The sequence below is a fragment of the Orcinus orca genome, chromosome 15 (genome assembly GCF_937001465.1).
Source record: "Orcinus orca chromosome 15, mOrcOrc1.1, whole genome shotgun sequence".
Taxonomy (NCBI): domain Eukaryota; kingdom Metazoa; phylum Chordata; class Mammalia; order Artiodactyla; family Delphinidae; genus Orcinus; species Orcinus orca.
In genome coordinates this window covers 59,787,681-59,808,385 of record NC_064573.1, presented here as the reverse complement: position 1 = coordinate 59,808,385, position 20,705 = coordinate 59,787,681, and the positions used below count along the sequence as shown (strand labels likewise).

The 20,705-nt window shown below is 43.8% G+C and overlaps 1 protein-coding gene across 7 annotated transcripts in view; it reads left to right on the top strand.

Moving 5' to 3' along the window:
- PPP4R1 (protein phosphatase 4 regulatory subunit 1) overlaps positions 1-2,093 on the top strand; it is a 62,753-nt gene extending 60,660 nt beyond the window's left edge. For all 7 annotated transcript variants that reach the window (XM_049698512.1, XM_049698513.1, XM_033439403.2 and 4 more), the window contains one exon: positions 966-2,093. In XM_049698512.1, coding sequence (XP_049554469.1) covers positions 966-1,129 — 164 coding nt within the window. In that variant the 3' untranslated portion in view covers positions 1,130-2,093. The remainder of the gene's footprint in view (positions 1-965) is intronic.
- The last annotated feature ends 18,612 nt before the right edge of the window (positions 2,094-20,705 follow it).

The following is a 20,705-nucleotide window of genomic DNA, read 5'->3' as shown; positions in this document are numbered from 1 at the left end:
AGTTCAGTGAGGACTGTGTGACGAATACTGCCTTTGGTTCGCCCCACGTGAACGTCTGTCGCTGCCATTGGGGTGGGAGGCGTGTTTGAGTTTCCTCCTGCGTTTCATTCATTAGGCGGAAGACGTGCCCCTTAGCGTTTGCTTTGCTGCAAATCATGAGCACCTTAAGATTCAGGTTGTTTTACTTATTGTAATCCCCCAGAAATGCCTAATAAATATCATTTGAATGTGTGAATTCACGAACAAAGCACAGAAAGAAGTTTGTAATAGACTTCAAAGAATATGGGCAAATTAACGTCGCTTCTTTTTTCTCCTTTGGAATTTATCATATTGAACAGACAGGGAGGACTCTGGTTTTGTGTGTGTGGTTTGTACTTGGAAATGTATTTCCTTTTACTGAGCTAAGTAATAGCTGTAACAAGTACAAGTTTTAACATATTTACTAACATTGCTGCCATTAAACATCATGAGATTTAGACTGTTATTAAAACAAGATAGAGGCTTCCCTGGTGGCACAGTGGTTAAGAATCCGCCTGCCAGTGCAGGGGACACGGGTTCAAGCCCTGGGCCGGGAAGATCCCACATGCTGCAGAGCAGCTAAGCCCGTGCGCCATAGCTACTGAGCCTGCACTCTAGACCCCGCGAGCCACAACTACGGAGCCCACGTGCCACAATTACTGAAACCCGTGCGCCTAGAGCCCGTACTCTGCAGCAAGAGACGCCACCGCAGTGAGAAGCCCATGCACCGCAATGAAGAGTAGCCCCCGCTCACTGCAACTAGAGAGAGCCCATGCACAGCAACAAAGACCCAACACAGCCCAAAAAAAAAAATACAAGAAAACAAGATAAATCTTCTCATTCTCCTACATTTGGGGATGTTTTTCATAGAACACAAATCAATTTGGGTTACTGTTTATAATCCAACAAAGCTAATTTCATTTGTGATTTGCTCTTCCTGTTTCCAGAGTATTTCCTAACCTCTGCCAGCTGTCACCAGGAGGCCGTGGAGCAGACCATCATGGCTCTTCAGATGGACCGTGACAGTGACGTCAAGTACTTCGCAAGCATCCACCCGGCCAGCACCAAGATCTCTGAAGATGCCATGAGCACGGCCTCCTCCACCTACTAGACGGCGTGGACCGGGGTCTCCCCACTTCTGGGGAGCTGAGGTTTGGCTCGTGACCACACGTGGCCTGGGACAGCTGTGGGGGACCTTCCTCCCTTGCAGACTTGATTGCAGGTGCAAGTTACCTACACCGATACCAGGGATTTTCAGAGTCAAGAGAAAGTACAGTAAACATTATTATCTTGACTTGAAGGGAAAATAATTTCTCAGAGGATTATAATCGTCACCGAAGCCTTAAATCCTTCTGTCTTCCTGACTGAACGAAACTTGAATTGGCCTAGCATTCTCCTTGTGGAAGGGATGGGACTCCCAGAGGCCTGCGTTGCTTTCTGCTGGTTTAATTTAATGACTGAGAGGTGGAAGTGCAGCCAGAAGGCGGCCGCGAGCCGGGATGGGGAAGAGACCTCCAGTATTAACCCTCGCTGTGTCCACACGGGCAAGGCCCTTGTGGGGTCTGCGGCCAGCTGCCCAGTCCAGCCCCAAGTGTGTGAACGGGAAAGGAGATATTTTTTGGATTTCTCCTGAGGGCTTGATGCTAACACTAAGTAGAGTCTGATTTTAACTCTTAAATGCAGCATATTGCTGTGCACATTTACAGAGCCTTTGCTGAGTATCTGTGTCCTGATTTTTTTTCATGCTGGTCATGACCTGAAGGAAATTTATTAGCACGTATACTGTATGTCAGGCGTTTTTGACTTGATCATGATCAGCTCTGAGGTGCAACTTTGTCTCACATACTGTACATACCTGTGCCTCCCCCGGGGAGGGCCGCAGTCTGTAATCATGCTGTTCAACTCTTGTGCACAAGTTCTCTTGTTCAAATAAAATTTATTACTAAGATCTATACAGAGAGATAGATACACTTTTGACTGTTTTCTAGATATCTGCGAATAAATGCAATTTGTGATCTGTATTAATGATTTTAGTATAAAATGGGAAAACTAGATTAAAATATGTCTTTTAACTAGTTGGGTAATTTCTTTGAAATCTGCGCACACCCCCGGGCCAGTTCTGCTCTTGGCTGGCAGCGGGGCCTCCTGGGCAGCCCCCCACCGAGGGCAGGCGTGCACCTGGGGCTCACCCTGGGGTCTTCACTCCCAGGAGAGGCCTCCGAGCCCAGGTCTGCCCGTGCAAGGGGCGGTGGTGGAGCCTGCCTGCCCACGCGTGTCTGCATCAGGTGAGATGCTGCGTGAATGTGCTTTTATGAAGGGCTGTGGAGAGATGCTCGTTGCTTTTTTGAGCCCAGGTTGGAAGACCCTTGGCCTCTGAGCGGCCGCGGTGCTTCTGTGATTTTGGTTTTGTCTCCTCAGCCAGTGGGGACTCCCCAGGTTTGTAGTTAAGCCGAGTAGGGCCTTGAGCCTTGGCGGGTAGATCTGGGGATACACAGGCTGCTTCCTGTATATGTCATTACAGATGAGCCTTCGGTCTCTTACTCTTGCATTATAAGCTGGCTATTTGTGCACTGGGAATAATGTGTGACCAGATTCCACTGAGACAAATGAATCAGTAAACACAGGTAAGGTGGGGCACAGGTAATAAGGGCGGGGCTGTGGAGTGGTAGGTGGTGGCGGCTGGGGAAGGCATCTGTCAATCAGCCTCAGAGCAGAGGTTGAAGGAGGGTGAGATCTCTTTTGATGTCATTTAGCCTAATTTTTGAGGTGCACGTTCTCTGCTATTAAGCTATAATAATATACTTTGCCCCTCCCCCAAACTTCAGTTCTATAAATAAGAATTCTACACTAATAGCTGCAGTCTTTTAAAACAGTGGTAATAATAATAGTCCATTTTGGGGTAAAGAACTTGAATTTAGGCCAGCTCTTCCCGTGTGGCGTCACGCGGGCCCATGTCACCCTCGGATCCCGAAGAGCCGTGATGCCAGGTCCCTCCGCGGCGGTGGACGGGGAAGGCCACCAGCATCGTTTAATGGCCGAGGCCGCCCCGGTTTGAACCATCACTGACGGCGCTCAAAGAAGACGAGGCTGGACCATCGGCTCCTGATTTCAGCTCGCTCTTTAGTGGCGACAGTGCAGCCCTCCCGCCGTGGCCCCGGGTCCTCCCGCAGGTGCGGATGGAGTCATGGCCGCCAAGCCCAGAGGACGGAAGGAAACCGGCTCCTGGAGGCAGCGGGACACTGACGACTCCACAGTTCTTCCAGATGCCCCCAGAGGCAAAAACAGCCTGCAAACCAGTTAGTAACCAAATCTTTTAATTTCACAGTAGAAAAATGAATAATGGTATGTCCTCATAGGTAATTGATGTTGGGTAGCTAATCTCAGGAGAAATTCTGTGATGATGTGGGACTTCTGAGTGACCAGGGTGAAGAGGAAACTTTTTTTTTCCCCGAAATTGGAGCTTCCTGCTCAGCCCATGTCCTTGGCCATGGCTGGTGTTTCTCTTCCACCGCCTCCTGCAGCCCCTTCCTCGTCTGCCTCCTCTGGCTGGGCCTGGTCCCCGGTCCCCGCATCCCTGCCCGGGAGGAAGCGCCTGCGAGCTCTCGCGAGTACGTGAGTGTCCTGCCCTGAATCTGCCACCCCGAGGCCACCAGCCCTCCTCTTTGACTCTTAGTGGCTTGGGGGTCACCTTTTTGCCTGTGAGCTTTGTCCTTAAGCCCTGGAGATACTTCTGATGGCAGACCCGTGCAGTTTGTCTAGAACCCTCTAGAACCCTGAATTGGCAAGGGCTGAGGCCCTCGGAGCCGTCACAAAGCCGGCCTGGCAACTCAGCCCGTGCGGGACGCTTGCACCCCTGCCCGGCGCCAGGTGGGCCTCCTCCTGGCAGCACTAGGTCCCAGGGAGTGGGTGCCGGGGCCCAGAGGGTGGGCCCGGTGTGTCGGGGATGCCCCCAGGAGGTGGGAGCAGCTGATGTTAAATTGACCCCTGACAGGAAAAGCGCTGCGCCCCGGGCCCCGGACACCTGTGCTGCTTTCCTTGTGCGGTAACGTTTTCTGTGCAGGATTCCAGGAGCTGGAAGCAGTGAGCGACAGGGAAGAAAAGGTGGAGGCTCCCAGCAGCTCAGAGCCGAGCCCATGCCTCTTGGAAGGTGACGATCCTCTGAGTGAAACCAGTTACAGAAGGTGAGCCTGGGAATAGATGTGAGTAAGCAGGACCTCGAGGTTTCCCGCGTTCACCTTTATAAACGCATCAAGATGAGCAGGGTGCATGGAGAGGGACGACGGGGCCCCGCTGAGGGGTGTTCCCGGGTGACCTGCCTGGGGCACAGCCCTGGGCTCATGTGTCTCCTCCCCACCAGAAGCTGGACTCTCAAATCCTCCACCAGAAACTCCCAAACTGGGCGTTTTGTGACCCCTTGAATACGAGTGTTTTGCCCTAGTGGAGGTCTGACCTTGAGAACATCTTGACTATTTGTAAACGCAAAATACCAACTGTGATTCATTTTTGTTGTAGTCCTTTTCTGCTGTGAACTCCACTAACCCAAGTTCATTCCTGGACCATTCTCATAGGGAACTAATGGTCTAGTTTTAGTCTCATCTGACAGAAGTTATTTTCCTTAAAAATTCTTTTCCTAGAAACTTAGCAAGTGATCAGATTTTAGTCCCTGGGACGTTTTTTTTGTTTATTTGTTTTTTTGCGGGTCGCGGGCCTCTCACTGTTGTGGCCTCTCCCATTGCGGAGCACAGGCTCTGGACGCGCAGGCTCAGCGGCCATGGCTCACGGGCCCAGCCGCTCTGCGGCATGTGGGATCTTCCCGGACCGGGGCACAAACCTGCATCCCCTGCATCGGCAGGCGGACTCTCAACCACTGCGCCACCAGGGAAGCCCCCTGGGACGTTTTATAGCACTGTGACAGTTTGATGTCTGACAAGTCTTGCGGAGGGTATATTTGGCTGATTTAAATTTGGCAAGATTTGATGCAGAGTTTTTAGTCAGTACCCTGATCAGCTGTGTTTAGTGTTCATGAGCTGATGGTGGTTATTAATTGGATGCGAACATCTACTGGGTAGTGTCGTTAGATGTTCCATGAGGAAGCTGTGAGCAGCTCCTGGAGGCCCCTGAGCTGGGTGGCCTGCGGCCCCGTGGATGTCGCTGCACTGAACCCGAGAGGTGTCCCAGCCAGGAGCAGGCGGGCCTCCACTTTCAAAAATGCTGGAGCAAAGGACGTTGTAGGGACCGTTCCCCAGGCAGACGCCCAGGGGAGGGAGAGCAGGATGAGGCGGGGGACCTCTCACAGGGACACTGGGACAGTCTCAGTGCAGGCGGGGCCGGGCCCAGAGGACATTCCCAGGGCCTCAGGCAGAACGAGAACAGGAACAGTGGAGTGTGTGTGTGTTTGTGTGCACCTGTCTTGGATGGTCCTCTTCTGAGATTTTTCCGGGGTTTTGGTGTGTTTTGGTTTTTAAGTATCTCTAGTAAAGTGCTGGTGACTTAGGACAGGGCCGCTGCAATGTTGCTGTGTGTTCAGTCACCGTGGATCCCGTTAAAACGCACGTTATGACCCAGCAGGTCCAGGGTGGGGCCTGAGGCCTGTGCTCCTAACAGGAGCAGGGGGACATTGTTGATAACAAGGCCTTGAAAGACCCTGTGGGTGTGGGATCTTACCTTTTCCAGATTAACACTCTTTCCATAAATTTGATACACTAATTCCAACAGCACAGAATCAAAAAGGTTGTCTGGCATTCAGTATTTGTACTCTATTTTCTCAGTTGCACGTCAGTGCTTTGATGCGTTCGGAGTCCATGCCCACATGGGGACAGGAGGTCACGACCACAGCAGCTGTGCTGGCAGCACGGTGCTGAGTGGTGGGCGAGCCCAGAGCGCAGGGTTCCCAGGGCTGCTCTCCTGCAGGGGCCCCGCGGCCGAGAGGCCCGGCAGGCACAGGGTGGCAGGATCAGGTGGCGGCCCCCCTGCTCCGTTTGGTTCGACATCTCATAGAGGTGCTTCCCTTGGTGCCCAAGTTCAGCCCACAGGTATCAGCAGCAGCCTGTGTGCATTTGCTTAGCGAGTGTCCCCACGATTTGACAGTCAAGGCCAAGAGCCAAACCTGGTCAGGTCTAATCCATCCGCCCCCAGGTCCACCCCAGGTCGCCTACATGTACTGTCTGTGGGTCGTGCACTGTGTCCTACGTTTACCACATTGGGTCACCTCCCATCTCTCTCAAGGAACAATAGCTCTGACCTGTGCAGCACTTGGGACCACTCTGATCTTTTGTACTAGGCGTCATCAGCCCAGTCGTTAGTTGAGATGCTAAGGTAGGGTGGCCGGACTGAAAATAAACATACAGAAAAGGAGAGAAAAGCCAGGAAAAGAGTATGTTATTGAGGTCACTGCTTTAGGCAAAAGGGCTCAGGAAGAAAAAAACAAAACAAAACGGGACACCCAATTAAGTATTAGACAACCTTATACTCAAATATTAGTCACTGTTGATCTGAAATTCAGCTGTAACAGGGCATCTGCGTTTTACATGGCAACCTCCCAGTAAGGCCAACCTAAGTCAACAGACTGAAGCCCAGGAGCAACACCTCTCAGGAGACACTGTCCCCAGCAGGGTCGCCCTGAGGTAGCGTGTGCCGTGGGCAGCCCCACCTGACGGCCAAGCTAACGCTTCATCCAGAGAACTCACCATTCCTTCTGTCCTACTGCGCCCGGTTTGAAGGCCAACAGCAGATGGCATTGAGACAACCTTATTAGCAGTAAATGATATATTTTTTTATCCCCTTGTGAGAAACGCAACAATTTGGGGTGGGCCCTCCTTCAGAAGGCTACAGACACCCCTCCCCCCAGCCCCAAGAGCAGCTCTTCCTTTCTCCAGTTGTAACTGGGATGTGCAGCAGCTTCTTGCCTTTTGATGGACCTGGGACCCTCGGTTCAGATGAGCATCATGCCTGTTTCTCCCCCCGCCCCCCAAATTCATCTGTTTTGACCCCATCGGAAGTTTGGGCCCAGGTGTCCTGCAGGCGCCGCTGCATTCCTTCTCAGTCTCGAGGCTGTGCGGTGATGGTGCAGGCAGCCACACCCAGGGGCTTTAAGCCTCAGTCTAGACTCAGGCCCCAAGTGGAGCCCCACGTTACCACACCTAGACTACTGAATTAAATTACCATTTCAGCTCTCCCAGAAATGGAATCTTAAACCAGTCAATCGGGAATCGCCTGCTCCGCACTAGCTGGTCATCTGACTGATAGACCCCTGACATCTCCTAAAGGCAAATACAGGCACACCTCATTTTATTGTGCTTTGCAGAGACTGCCTTTTTTTTTTTTTTTTTTTTTAACAAATTGAAGGTTTCTGGCAACCTTGAGTCAAGCAAGTCTATCGATGGTGCCATTTTCCAAACAGCAATTATTTTTTAATTAAGGTATGTATATTGTTTTACACAAAACGCTATCACACACTTAATGGACTACAGTATAATGGAAACATAACTTTTATAAGCACTAGGAAACCAAAAAATTTGTGTTACTTGTTTTATTGCAATATTCGCTTTGTTGCGGTGGTCCGGAACCAAACCCACAACGTCTGAGTTCTGTAACTTTGCAATAACTAACCCACTTTTTGGCCTAAGATAACTTCCTTGTTCCTGCTCCCTTTTGCCTTTCTTTGTACAGCTTCTTGGAACTCCTTTTATCTGCCAGATTGGATGCTGCCTGATTCAATTTTTGCTCAAATAAACTGTTAAATTTTTTAATATGCCTCAGTTTATCTTTTAACAGTTCTCGTGTCAGAAGTGGGATCTGAAGGAGAACCCTGATGGCCCCAGGAGCAAGGAGCAACCAGGCATAGGCACCCGCTGGGCCCTTGGGGCTTGCTGCCTTCTCAGGGCGCCTCTGGAGGTCTTGAGGCCCTTCTCAAATCCTAGTTCTGCAGCTTTTGCGTCATGAGCTTTCAGACTTTAATTGAACATTTCTTTTTCTGGACTGGGTCTGGAAATTGGCTGGAGTCAGACTAGGTGGAATTTAGAAACTGGACTGAGTCTGGGTTCAACTGGATCTGACTTGTAAACCAGACTGTGTCTGCAGTTGAACTGGGTCTGACTTCAGCTGTGCTGGGTCCATGAGGCCTCGGGTGAATAAAAGTTTAAGACTGAACAAGCAGGTTAACCTTACCAAAGATAATCTTGAATTACAGTGGCTACAGAGGAGAACTTTTAATCTAGATAAGTTTATCCATTTATGAGGTGTCCTAGAGAAAAAGGGGCCTCAGCCAGGCACTCACTGTAAAGGGTGAGGGAAATTTCTCTCTCCTCCTCTGCAGTGTCTGGTGACCAGGAAGACACCCCCTGGGACACCCAGCTCACCCCAGCGCCTGCAGACGGGATCCTGGGAAAACTGGAGAAGCCGGTGAAGGGTAAGAATTCTACCAAAGTCAGTTCTGCCAGGTCTCCACTGCTGTGCCTGGTTGAGAGGAAGGTAAAATGTCATATTGTAAGTCACTTTCCAAATTCAGACTAGCAGGCAAAAAATACTTGTTAGAATTAAGTATTGATGGTGACACGTGACTGTGCTTTCAGGTACCCAGTGGTTGCTGATCCTTTCTCTCCCAGGGACACCTATTGCCTTCTTGTTGTGTCCTGAGAACTTGGCTTAGTTACCGTCAGGTTGGAGGCCCCCAAAATATGGCCAGGCAGAAGTATGGGCTGCACCCCATTTGCGGCCAGGGTCCTATAGACTGTTGCCAGCTCTCAGGGGATTGTCTAAAGCTTACTTTCTTTACGGGTGGCTCTCCATCTTGGGTATCTTTTGCACCCTCATTGGGAATGCCACTTGCATTCATGGGGTTGTTCACTACTGCCGATAATATTCACAGTTTGTCCTGGCTGAAACCTGACAAGATATTTGAAAGGATTTTTTTTTTTTTTTTTTTTTGAAAAACAGCTCTGTGGTCAGAAGTTGGCCAAATTGGAAGCTGATATTCAGAGCCTGACAGGAACTTCTTTTAGGCCTTCTGTCCAAAGCTGGAATGAAACTATATACCCAGAGGGAAAGAAAAACATTCTGAAGCCTTTGGAATGTTTTAGTAAGTCCTTCTGCAAAGACACACAGCTCTAAATCTAGAACATAGGGATCTTCTGATTTCCATCTTAGTTGACCTTCTCCCTGATATGAAGAAGCAAATGTAGTTGGCTAGGTGGGCAGCCCCTTGGTACCAATCAGGTTCCCACCCAATTCCTTGAAGAATTAAAAACAACTGAACTTGTCTTACAAACCGAGTCTTTACAAGAACAGTAATGCGGTTCTAGAAACAATCCAAAGCTCATCTATGCTTTTTACCAATCCTTGAACCTCCCCTGTTCATCTCAGAAGGCTTGTAGGTGTCATAAAAGATCTGGATTTAGGGAGCAAAAGTCCTTCTTGGTGGAACATTCTTCCTCTGTGCCTTGTGAGGGGTAAGTACTCTCCCCGGCCTTCTCTATGCAATTCTCATCAGGGAAAAAGGAGAGGCTACTGAAAACGGGGGCTATGAAAAATCTTTAAAACTGTCACCAGATATTAGTGAAAAGTTGAAGCCATCTGAGCCAGTAAACTTATTCCATCTGCCAGAAACGCAATTTGGATCTAACTGTTCTCTTTTAAACTAGTGAGTTTTGCATTATTATACCTGTCTTGTGGCTAAAATTTTATTTATTTAATTGAAATATAGTTGATCTACAATTTTGTGTTAAATACTGCTGTACAGCAAAGTGATTCCGTTACACATATATATAGATACACTTTTTTAAAATATTCTTTTCCATTATGGTTTATCACAGGATATTGAATATAGTTCCCTGTGCTGTACAGTAGGACCTGGTTGTTTATCCATCCTACCTCCCACTCCATCCCTCTCCCAACCCCCTCCCCCTTGGCAACCACTAGTCTGTTCTCTGTGTCTGTGATTCTGTTTCATAGGTTCATTTGTGTCATATTTCAGATTCCACATGTAAGTGTGGATATTTGTCTTTTTCTGACTGACTTCGCTTAGTATGATCATCTCTAGTTGCATTCATGTTGCTGCAAATGGCATTGTGTCATTCTTTTTTATGGCTGAGTAACATTCCATTTGCATGTGTGTGTGTGTGTGTGTACACACATGTATATACATATACATACCACATCTTCTTTATCCATTCATCTGTCAGTGGACACTTAGGTTGTTTCCATGTCTTGGCTATTGTGAACAGTGCTGCTGTGGACACAGAGGTGCATGTATCTTTCTGAATTATAGTTTAGTCCAGATATATGCCAGGAGTGGGATTGCTGGGTCGTATGGCAAATGGCAATTCTATTTTTAGTTTTCTGAGGAACCTGCATACTGTTTTCCATAGTGGCTGCACCAGTTTACATTCCCACCAACAGTACAGGAGGGTTCCCTTTTCTCCACACCCTCTCCAGCATTTATTTGTAGACTTTTAATGATGGCTGTTTTACTGGTGTATGGTGGTACCTCATTGTAGTTTTGATTTGCATTTCTCTGATAATTAGCAAAGTTGAATATTTTTCATGTGCCTATTGGCCATTTTTATTTCTTTGGAGAAATGTCTATTTAGGTCTTCTGGACCTAAACAACCTGGATAGGGTTGTTTTTTGTTGTTGCTGAATTATATGAGCTGTTTGTATATTTAGGAAGTTAAGCCTTTGTTGGTTGCGTCATTTGCAAATATTTTCTCCCATTCTGTAGGTTGTCTTTTCATTTTGTTTATGGTTTCCTTTGCTGTGCAAAAGCTTGTAAGTTTGATTAGGTCCCATTTGTTAATTTTTATTTTTATTTCTATGCCCTTGGGAGACTGACCTAAGAAAACATTGGTACAATTTAAGTCGGAGAATGTTTGCCTATATTCTCTTCCAGGAGTTTTACGGTGTCATGTCTTTTGTTTAAGTCTTTAATCAAGGCTAAAATTTAAAAATAAACACTACAGGACATCTGTCTGTGTCTGTCTTTATGTTTATGTCTGTGTGTATATGTGTCAGTTTTTTCTACCTCCAAATGGTATTACCAAAGTTAATTTGTACAGAGTTCTATTTAATTGGCTTAAAGACAAACAAGTGTTATATAAATCATGTATAGTCTCAAAAATGTGGAAACTAACCCAAATGTTTTTCAGGTTCACCTGATGTAGGATAGTCTTCAGTAAATAAAAGCTAGTTTAAGTTTGTTGGTTTAATTAAAACAGGCATGTCTTTAGAGTTATCGGCATGAACTATAATATTAATACTCCTACTCTACCTAGGGTTATGAAAAATCAAATACGCTTATGTTCTCTCTGTTACAGAATTTGTCAGCAAGAAGGATAACTTAAGATGATTAGCTGTTTAATGTCTCATGAAATTTTCATGACTAAACATTAATGTTAAGAACAAGTGAATTAAATAGATGTAATATAAAAATTTATAAACTTTTCAATAATAATTATACTTTACTTTATGGTCTATCCACTTAAAAATAGTTTCCAAAATCTTTTTTGTAACTTGAAACCTTAAAGTTAACTTATCTCTGTATAAATGATGGATATTCATTGAATATCTAGGTCATTTCCAAATAAGATAAAATACTGAAACATTAATTACTGAACAAATGTTGATCTACTTTTGGCTTCCTTTTTATAGAGGAACTAAAGATATTTGGGTCTATTAGCAAACAAGTTTTGTGCCACGCTGGGAAATTTAATGAGGATATGTGCTTCTAGAAATTAGAAAATGTATTTATAAACTTGCCAATCAACAGAATGATAATGTAACAGTCCACAACTACTTACTTCTTAGTGTTCACTAGGAATTAAGGATTCTAAGGGTTAAGAATTCTAATCACTATAAGTCATTAAAACTACTCAGAAATAATATGGGTGAAAGGAAACTGTATGAAACGTAGTAAGGCAAGTAAAATGATTACTTCAGAATGAGAAAGGAAAAAATCCTAGGAGAAAGCCTGAATGGAGAGCAGAAAGCTGTAGAATGTTTGTGGAAAAGGCATCTTGGGAAAGGAATTTTAGATGTCATCAAGCTGGCTATGTGTTTTTTTCAGTTTTTTTCTTAATGTCTTTTTGTTTTGGGGGTTTGTTTTGAATTTTTTTTTTATTCAAACAAAAAGTCACAAAAATTATAATCATCCTCATCAGTACACTCAGTCCCATGTAATTTTTTTTCATCTTGATCTTTTGTTGGCACTTTTATGAATTCATCAGTTTTCCATTAGCGTTCTGAAAATGCTTATTCATTCAGTTCAGCAGTACAGTCAGTTACCAGAAACCTGTATTTGTCAGAGTCTTTTCCATGAATTCCTTGAAGATGAAACCCTTTTATAGGAACATTTTTGCAAAAGCATCAGAGTACACCCAGAACTGTCTGTAAATGACAAAAGACTTAAAAAATGACCACGGTTGAAGATTTGATGAAAGTTCATAATAATGCAATTGACAAGGAAATTTAGTTATTTCTGAGATATACATTTTAAAGTAATAACTAGAATTATGACTTACAACATTATACCAGAACATATAAGATTTTTAGAAATTTCATGTAATGTCTGAAACATTTATATTAATGTATTTCCATACAAATAACCCAAAGAAAGTTTAGTATTAGTTGTTTTGTTTTTTTATACTGCAGGTCCTTATTAGTCATCAATTTTATACACATCAGTGTATACATGTCAATCCCAATCACCCAATTCAGCACACCACCATCCCCACCCCACCGCGGTTTTCCCCCCTTTGGTGTCCATACGTTTGTCCTCTACATCTGTGTCTCAACTTCTGCCCTGCAAACCGGTTCATCTGTACCATTTTTCTAGGTTCCACATACATGCATTAATATACAATATTTGTTTTTCTCTTTCTGACTTACTTCACTCTGTATGACAGTCTTTAGATCCATCCGTGTCTCAACAAATGACTCAAGTTCGTTCCTTTTTATGGATGAGTAATATTCCATTGTATATATATACCACAATTTCTTTATCCATTTGTCTGTCGATGGGCATTTAGGTTGCTTCCATAACCTGGCTATTGTAAATAGTGTTGCAATGAACATTGGGGTGCATGTGTCTTTTTGAATTATGGTTTTCTCTGGGTATATGCCCAGTAGTGGGATTGCTGGATCATATGGTAATTCTAGTTTTAGTTTTTTAAGGAACCTCCGTACTGTTCTCCACAGTGGCTGTAATAATTTACATTCCCACCAACAGTGCAAGAGGGTTCCGTTTTCTCCACACCCTCTCCAGCATTTGTTGTTTGTAGATTTTCTGATGATGCCCATTCTAACTGGTGTGAGGTGATACCTCATTGTAGTTTTGATTTGCATTTCTCTAATAATTAGTGATGTTGAGCAGGTTTTCATGTGCTTCTTGGCCATCAGTATGTCTTCTTTGGAGAAATGTCTGTTTAGGTCTTCTGCCCATTTTTGGATTGGGTTGTCTGTTTCTTTAATATTGAGCTGCATGAGCTGTTTATATATTTTGGAGATTAATCCTTTGTCCATTGATTCGTTTGCAAATGTTTTCTCCCATTCTGAGGGTTGTCTTTTTGTCTTGTTTATGGTTTCCTTTGCTGTGCAAAAGCTTTTAAGTTTCATTAGGTCCCATTTGTTTACTTTTGTTTTTATTTCCATTACCCTAGGAGGTGGGTCAAAAAAGATCTTGCGGTGATTTATGTCAAAGAGTGTTCTTCCTATGTTTTCCTCTAAGAGTTTTATAGTGTCTGGTCTTAACACTTACGTCTCTAATCCATTTTGAGTTTATTTTTGTGTATGGTGTTAGGGAGTGTTTTAATTTCATTCTTTTACATGTAGCTGTCCAGTTTTCCCAGAACCACTTACTGTAGAGGCTGTCTTTTCTCTATTGTATACTCTTCCTTCCTTTATCAAAGATAAGATGACCATATGTGCGTGGGTTTATCTCTGGGCTTTCTATCTTGTTCCATTGATCTATGTTTCTGTTTTTGTGCCAGTACCATATTGTCTTGATTACTGTAGCTTTGTAGTATCGTCTGAAGTCAGGAAGTCTGATTCCTCCAGCTCTGTTTTTTTCCTTCAAGACTGCTTTGGCTATTCGGGGTCTTTTGTGTCTCCATACAAATTCTAAGATTTTTTGTTCTAGTTCTGTAAAGAATGCCATCGGTAATTTGATAGGGATTGCATTGAATCTGTAGATTGCTTTGGGTAGTATAGTCATTTTCACAATATTGATTCTTCCAATCCAAGAACATGGTTTCTCTCTCCATCTGTTGGTATCATCTTTAATTTCTTTCATCAGTGTCTTATAGTTTTCTGCATACAGGTCTTTTGTCTCCCTAGGTAGGTTTTTTCCTAGGTATTTTATTCTTTCTGTTGCAATGGTAAATGGGAGTGTTTCCTTAATTTCTCTTTCAGATTTTTAATCATTAGTGTATAGGAATGCAAAATATTTCTGTGCATTAATTTTGTGTCCTGCTACTTTACCAAATTCATTGATTAGCTCTAGTAGTTTTCTGGTGGCATTTTTAGGATTTTCTATGTATAGTATGATGTCATCTGCAAACAGTGACAGTTTTACTTCTTTTCCAATTTGTATTCATTTCTTTTTCTTCTCTGATTGCCGTGGCTAGGACTTCCAAAACTATGTTGAATAATGGTGAGAGCAGACATCCTTGTCTCATTCCTGATCTTAGAGAAAATGCTTTCAGTTTTTCACCATTGAGAATGATGTTTGCTGTGGGTTTGTCTTATATGGCCTTTATTATGTTTAGGTATGTTTCCTCTATGCCCACTTTCTAGAGAGTTTTTATCATAAATGGATGTTGAATTTTGTCAAAAGCTTTTTCTGCATCTATTGAGATGATCATATGATTTTTATTCTTCAGTTTGTTAATATGGTGTATCACATTGATTGATTTGTGTATAGTGAAGAATCCTTGCATCCCTGGGATAAATCCCACTTGATCATGGTGTATGATCCTTTTAATGTGTTGTTGGATTCTGTCTGCTAGTATTTTGTTGAGGATTTTTGCATCTATATTCATCAGTGATGAATTTTCTTTTTTTGTAGTATCTTTGTAATTTTCTTTTTTTGTAGTATCTTTGTCTGGTTTTGGTATCAGGGTGATGGTGGCCTCATAGAATGAGTTTGGGAGTGTTCCTTCCTCCGCAATTTTGTGGAAGAGTTTGAGAAGGATGGTGTTAGATATTCTCTAAATGTTTGACAGAATTCACCTGTGAAGCCATCAGGTCCTGGGCTTTTGTTTGTTGGAAGATTTTTAATCACAGTTTCAATTACATTACTTGTGATTGGTCTGTTCATATTTTCTGTTTCTTCCTGGTTCAGTCTTGGAAGGTTATACCTTTCTAAGAATTTGTCCATTTCTTCCAGGTTGTCCATTTTATTGGCATAGAGTTGCTTGTAGTCGTCTCTTAGGATGCTTTGTATTTCTGTGGTGTCTGTTGTAATTTCTCCTTTTTCATTTGTAATTTTATTGATTTGAGTCCTCTTCCTCTTTTTCTTGATGAGTCTGGCTAATGGTTTATCAATTTTGTTTATCTTCTCAGGGAACCAGCTTTTAGTTTTATTGATCTTTGCAATTGTTTTCTTTGTTTCTATTTCATTTATTGCTTCTCTGGTCTTTATGATTTCTTTCCTTCTGCTAACTTTGGGTTTTGTTTGTTCTTCTTTGTCTAGTTCCTTGAGGTAGGCTTGTATAGCTATAAATTTCCCTCTTAGAACTGCTTTTGCTGCATCCCATAGGTTTTCGATAGTCATGTTTTTGTTGTCATTTGTCTCTAGGATTTTTCGATTTCCTCTTTGACTTCTTCAGTGATCTCTTGGTTATTTAGTAACGTATTGTTTAGCCTCCATGTGTTTGTGTTTTTTATGTTTTTTTCCCTGTAATTCATTTCTATTCTCATAGTGTTGTGGTCAGAAAAGATGTTTGATATGATTTCGATTTTCTTAAATTTACTGAGGCTTGATTTGTGACCCAAGATGTGATCTGTCCTGGAGAATGTTCCATGTGCACTTGAGAAGAAAGTGTAATCTGCTGTTTTTGGATGGAATGTCCTATAAATATCAATTAAATCTATCTGGTCTATTGTGTCATTTAAAGCTTCTGTTTCCTTATTTATTTTCATTTTGGGTGATCTGTCCATTGGTGTTAAGTGAGGTGTTAAAATCCCCCACTATTACTGTGTTACTGTCAATTTCCTCTTTTATAGCTGTTAGCAGTTGCCTTATTTATTGAGGTGTTCCTATGTTGGTTGCATATATATAGTTGTTAAATCTTCTTGGATTGATTCCTTGATCATTATGTAGTGTCCTTCCTTGTCTCTTGTAACATTATTTTATTTACTTATTTATTTATTTTGTGGTATGCAGGCCTCTCACCGCCATGGCCTCTCCCGTTGCGGAGCACAGGCTCCGGACACGCAGGCTCAGCAGCCATGGCTCACGGGCCCAGCCGCTCCGCAGCATGTGGGATCTTCCCGGACGGGGCCACAAACCCGTGTCCCCTGCATTGGCAGGCAGACTCTCAACCACTGCACCACCAGGGAAGCCCCATTCTTTATTTTAAAGTCTATTCTATCTGATACGAGTATTGCTACTGCAGCTTTCTTTTGATTTCCATTTGCATGGAATATCTTTTTCCATCCCCTCACTTTCATTCTGTATGTGTCCCTAGGTCTGAAGTGGGTCTCTTGTAGACAGCATATATATGGGTCTTGTTTTTGTATCTATTCAGCAAGCCTGTGTCTTTTGGTTGGAGCATTTAATCCATTCACGTTTAAGGTAATTATCGATACGTATGTTCCTGTGACCACTTTAATTGTTTTGGGTTTGTTTTTGTAGGTCCTTTTCTTCTCTTGTGTTTCCCACTTAGAGAAGTTCCTTTAGCGTTTGTTGTAGAGCTGGTTCGGTGGTGCTGAATTCTCTTAGCTTTTGCTTGTCTGTAAAGCTTTTGATTTCTCTGTCAAATCTGAATGAGATCCTTGCTGGGTAGAGTAATCTTGGTTTGGTTGTAGCTTCTTCCCTTTCATCACTTTAAGTATATCATGCCACTCCCTTCTGGCTTGTAGAGTTTCTGCTGAGAAATCAGCTGTTAACCTTATGGGAGTTCCCTTGTATGTTACTTTTCATTTTTCCCTTGCTGCTTTCAATAATTTTTGTCTTTAATTTTTGCCAATTTGATTACTATGTGTCTCGGCGTGTTTCTCCTTGGGTTTATCCTGTATGGGACTCACTGCGCTTCCTGGACTTGGGTGGCTATTTCCTTTCCCATGTTAGAGAAGTTTTTGACTATAATCTCTTCAAATACTTTCTCTGGTCCTTTCTCTCTCTCTTGTCCTTCTCGGACCCCTGTAATGTGAACGTTACTGCATTTAATGTTGTCCCAGAGGTCTCTTAGGCTGTCTTCATTTCTTTTCATTCTTTTTTCTTTATTCTGTTCCACAGCAGTCAATTCCACCATTCTGTCTTGCAGGTCACTTATCTGTTCTTCTGCCTCAGTTATTCTGCTATTGATCCCTTGTAGTGTATTCTTCATTTCAGTTACTGTATTGTTCACCTCTGTTTGTTCTTTAATTCTTCTAGGTCTTTGTTAAACATTTCTTGCATCTTCTCCATCTTTGCCTCCAGTCTTTTTCCGTGGTCCTGGATCATTTCACTGTCATTATTCTGAATTCTTTTTCTGGAAGGCAGCCTATCTCCACTTCATTTAGTTGTTTTTCTGGGGTTGTATCTTGTTCCTTCATCTGGTACATAGCCCTCTGTCTTTTCATCTTGTCTATCTTTCTGTGAATGTGTTTTTTTCCCCATAGGCTGCAGGATTTGGCTATGTTTTTTAAAAAATAAGTTTTATCATCAAACTACACAGGTGCAAAATCAGAATTTGATTTTTCCCTCTGTTAAAAAGACAAAGTTGTCTTCGATTATTGGTGTGCTCTTTAAAGAACTAGTTGTTGTTTTTATTTTTTTTTTTGCGGTACGCGGGCCTCTCACCACCGCGGCCCCTCCCGTTGCAGAGCACAGGCTCCGGACGCGCAGGCTCAGCGGCCATGGCTCACGGGCCCAGCCGCTCGGCGGCATGTGGGATCCTCCCAGACCGGGGCACGAACCCACGTCCCCTGCATTGGCAGGCGGACTCTCAACCACTGCGCCACCAGGGAAGCCCTGTTGTTTGTTTTACCTTTTAATTAACCTGCCTGGACAGCAAAAATTTTGTGCGTTACCAAAATAATTGACTCTGCTTCATGTTGTCTTTATCAGGTCTTTTCTTACTTAACAAAACCCAGTCTTCTCAACATAAGGAGCACTAGCTTTTGTTTACCTTCTCTATTTGCATTTAATATCTGGTACTGTCACTTTGATGCATTATTATATCATAATGATTTGTGATCCTATTTAATCAAATGCGTGATATTTTGACATTCTCTTAAAATCAAATTACTAAATAAGAGTCTTTTTGACCTCATAGTAAACTTTGAGGTTTCCCAGAGGGCTCCTGGAAAATCTCAAAGGATTTGCCTCTCACCTTGTGAAACATAGATATTAGATTACATTTTTAAGTCTTCCGTCATTTACAGACAGTTACTGTTTTACTCAGACGCTTTTGCAAAATTGAGACTCACAGAAAGGACCCTATCGAGGACTCTTGACCACTGACACCGCTGCCAAATTACAAGGTGTTGAACCTCGGGTATTTCACAGCTGAAAAAGACTCTGCCGGGCATCTGGCCCCCTGCAAACGCTGGAGACCTCAAATCAAACCGACTGGGAAGAGGAGCAGCTGACATCAAGGTAGGATGCTTCTTCCCAAGATGTCAGATCAAGAGGATTGAGAACCTTTCTTTCCACATTTCTTTCCATTCCTCCTTCCCTCCCTGGCCATCCTTTTCCTAACTCCTACCCCATGAAGGCCTTTCTGATTCTTCTGTTCACCTTTTGCTTTGCTCTGGCCTGGAAAGAGAATGCCATTGTCTCAGGCCATCGCCAAGGTGGGTGATAAGACCTCCAAGTAACTGCTGGACTTGCCAAGAGGCTGATGATCAGGTAGTTCTGTCCATCACAAATTTCACCCTGATTCCCAAAGTGACAGTTTCTATGGAAGAAACTCAGCCTTCTCTCTATCATATCAGGACCCTGGGTCCACTTCCCCACCTCTGGTTAGCAACCCCAAACCCAGAGAATATTGCATCCAGGCTAAAGAAGGGACACAAGACAAGGGTAACCAGAAGAAAACCACCTGTGCAGCCTGCAGATCCTGAAATTTTACTGGCCTCCCTGGCTGTCACCTTTCCACTCCTGAGCCACAGACTCAAGCCAAAATTACCAGAAGGCATTCATGATTCAAAATTCACTTCCCTCAGCAAATCTCCACTTTCCTGGCTAGGAGAAAGTGCAAGTGAGGCTATGATCAAGGACCTCTCCTTATCTCTCCAGGATACTGCAGAATCTGCTGCTAAAGCAAGAGCTGCCCAGCAAAAAATCCCCAGACTCTCTGGCCAAAGTTGTTCTTGATAATAGGATAGCTCGTGGTTACGTTTTAGCTGAGCAATGAGGTTATCTGTGCTGTGGCCAACACCACCTGCTGCACCTGGATTGACACTTCTGGGGACGTGGAAATTCAGCTCCGTAAGATCACTGCACAAGCCACATGGCTTAAGAGAATGATTCCTTCAATAGGCTCTTTCTTTGACTTACTTGACTTTGATTGCTTAGGGTCTTGGGGACCCCAGACATGAGACGATCCTGCTTGGATAATCATAGTAGCCACCCTGGTGCACTGGATTCTCTCAAAAGCATTCAATGCATGTTTGCAGCTGCTAACCACCAAGCAAATGATCTCCCTAAGACTGGAACATCAGAAAAGAACAAAAAGAACAACCAGCTTAAAGAATGTGAGCCCACACGGACTCAGCAAAAGCTGTGAGAGCTCCAGAGCAGTAGCTGGGAGCAGGGCCAATGCCTGAAATCTTGATCACAATTCTCAGGCTGAGAGTCTGATTAAAAGGGGATAATTGTTAAAAGACAAAACAGTGGGCCCAAAATGGAGTCCCCTAAACCAACGGCCCCCAACGTTTGTGGCACCAGGGACCAGTTTCACGGAAGACAATTCTTCCATGGGGGTGGGGGGGCAGCAGTTTGGGGATGATTCAAAAGCATTACATTTCTATTATTACATTGTAAAATATAATGAAATAATTAATTATACAACTCACCATAATGCAGAATCAGTGGGAGCCCTGAGCTTGTTTTCACTTGCCACTCACTGATAGGGTTTCAATATGAGTCTGCAAGCAATTGATTATGCTCTCTGTGCAGTCAAACCTCTCTGCTAACGATAATCTATATTTGCAGCTGCTCCCCAGACCTAGCATCACCGCCTCAGCTCTACCTCAGATCATCAGGCATTAGATTCTCATAAGGAGCCGCACCCTAGATCCCTCGCATGTGCAGTTCACAGTAGGGTTCACGCTCCTATGAGAATCTAATGCCACTGCTGATCTGACAGAAGGTGGAGCTCAGGAGGTAATGCGAGTGATAGGGAGTGGCTGTAAATACAGATGAAGCTTCGCTTGTCCACCGCTCATCTCCTGCTGTGCATCCCAGTTCCTAGGTCTATGGCCCGGGGTTGGGGACCCCTGCCCTAAACGAAGCCCCCACGTCACCAAACTGAGACTAAATCATAGTT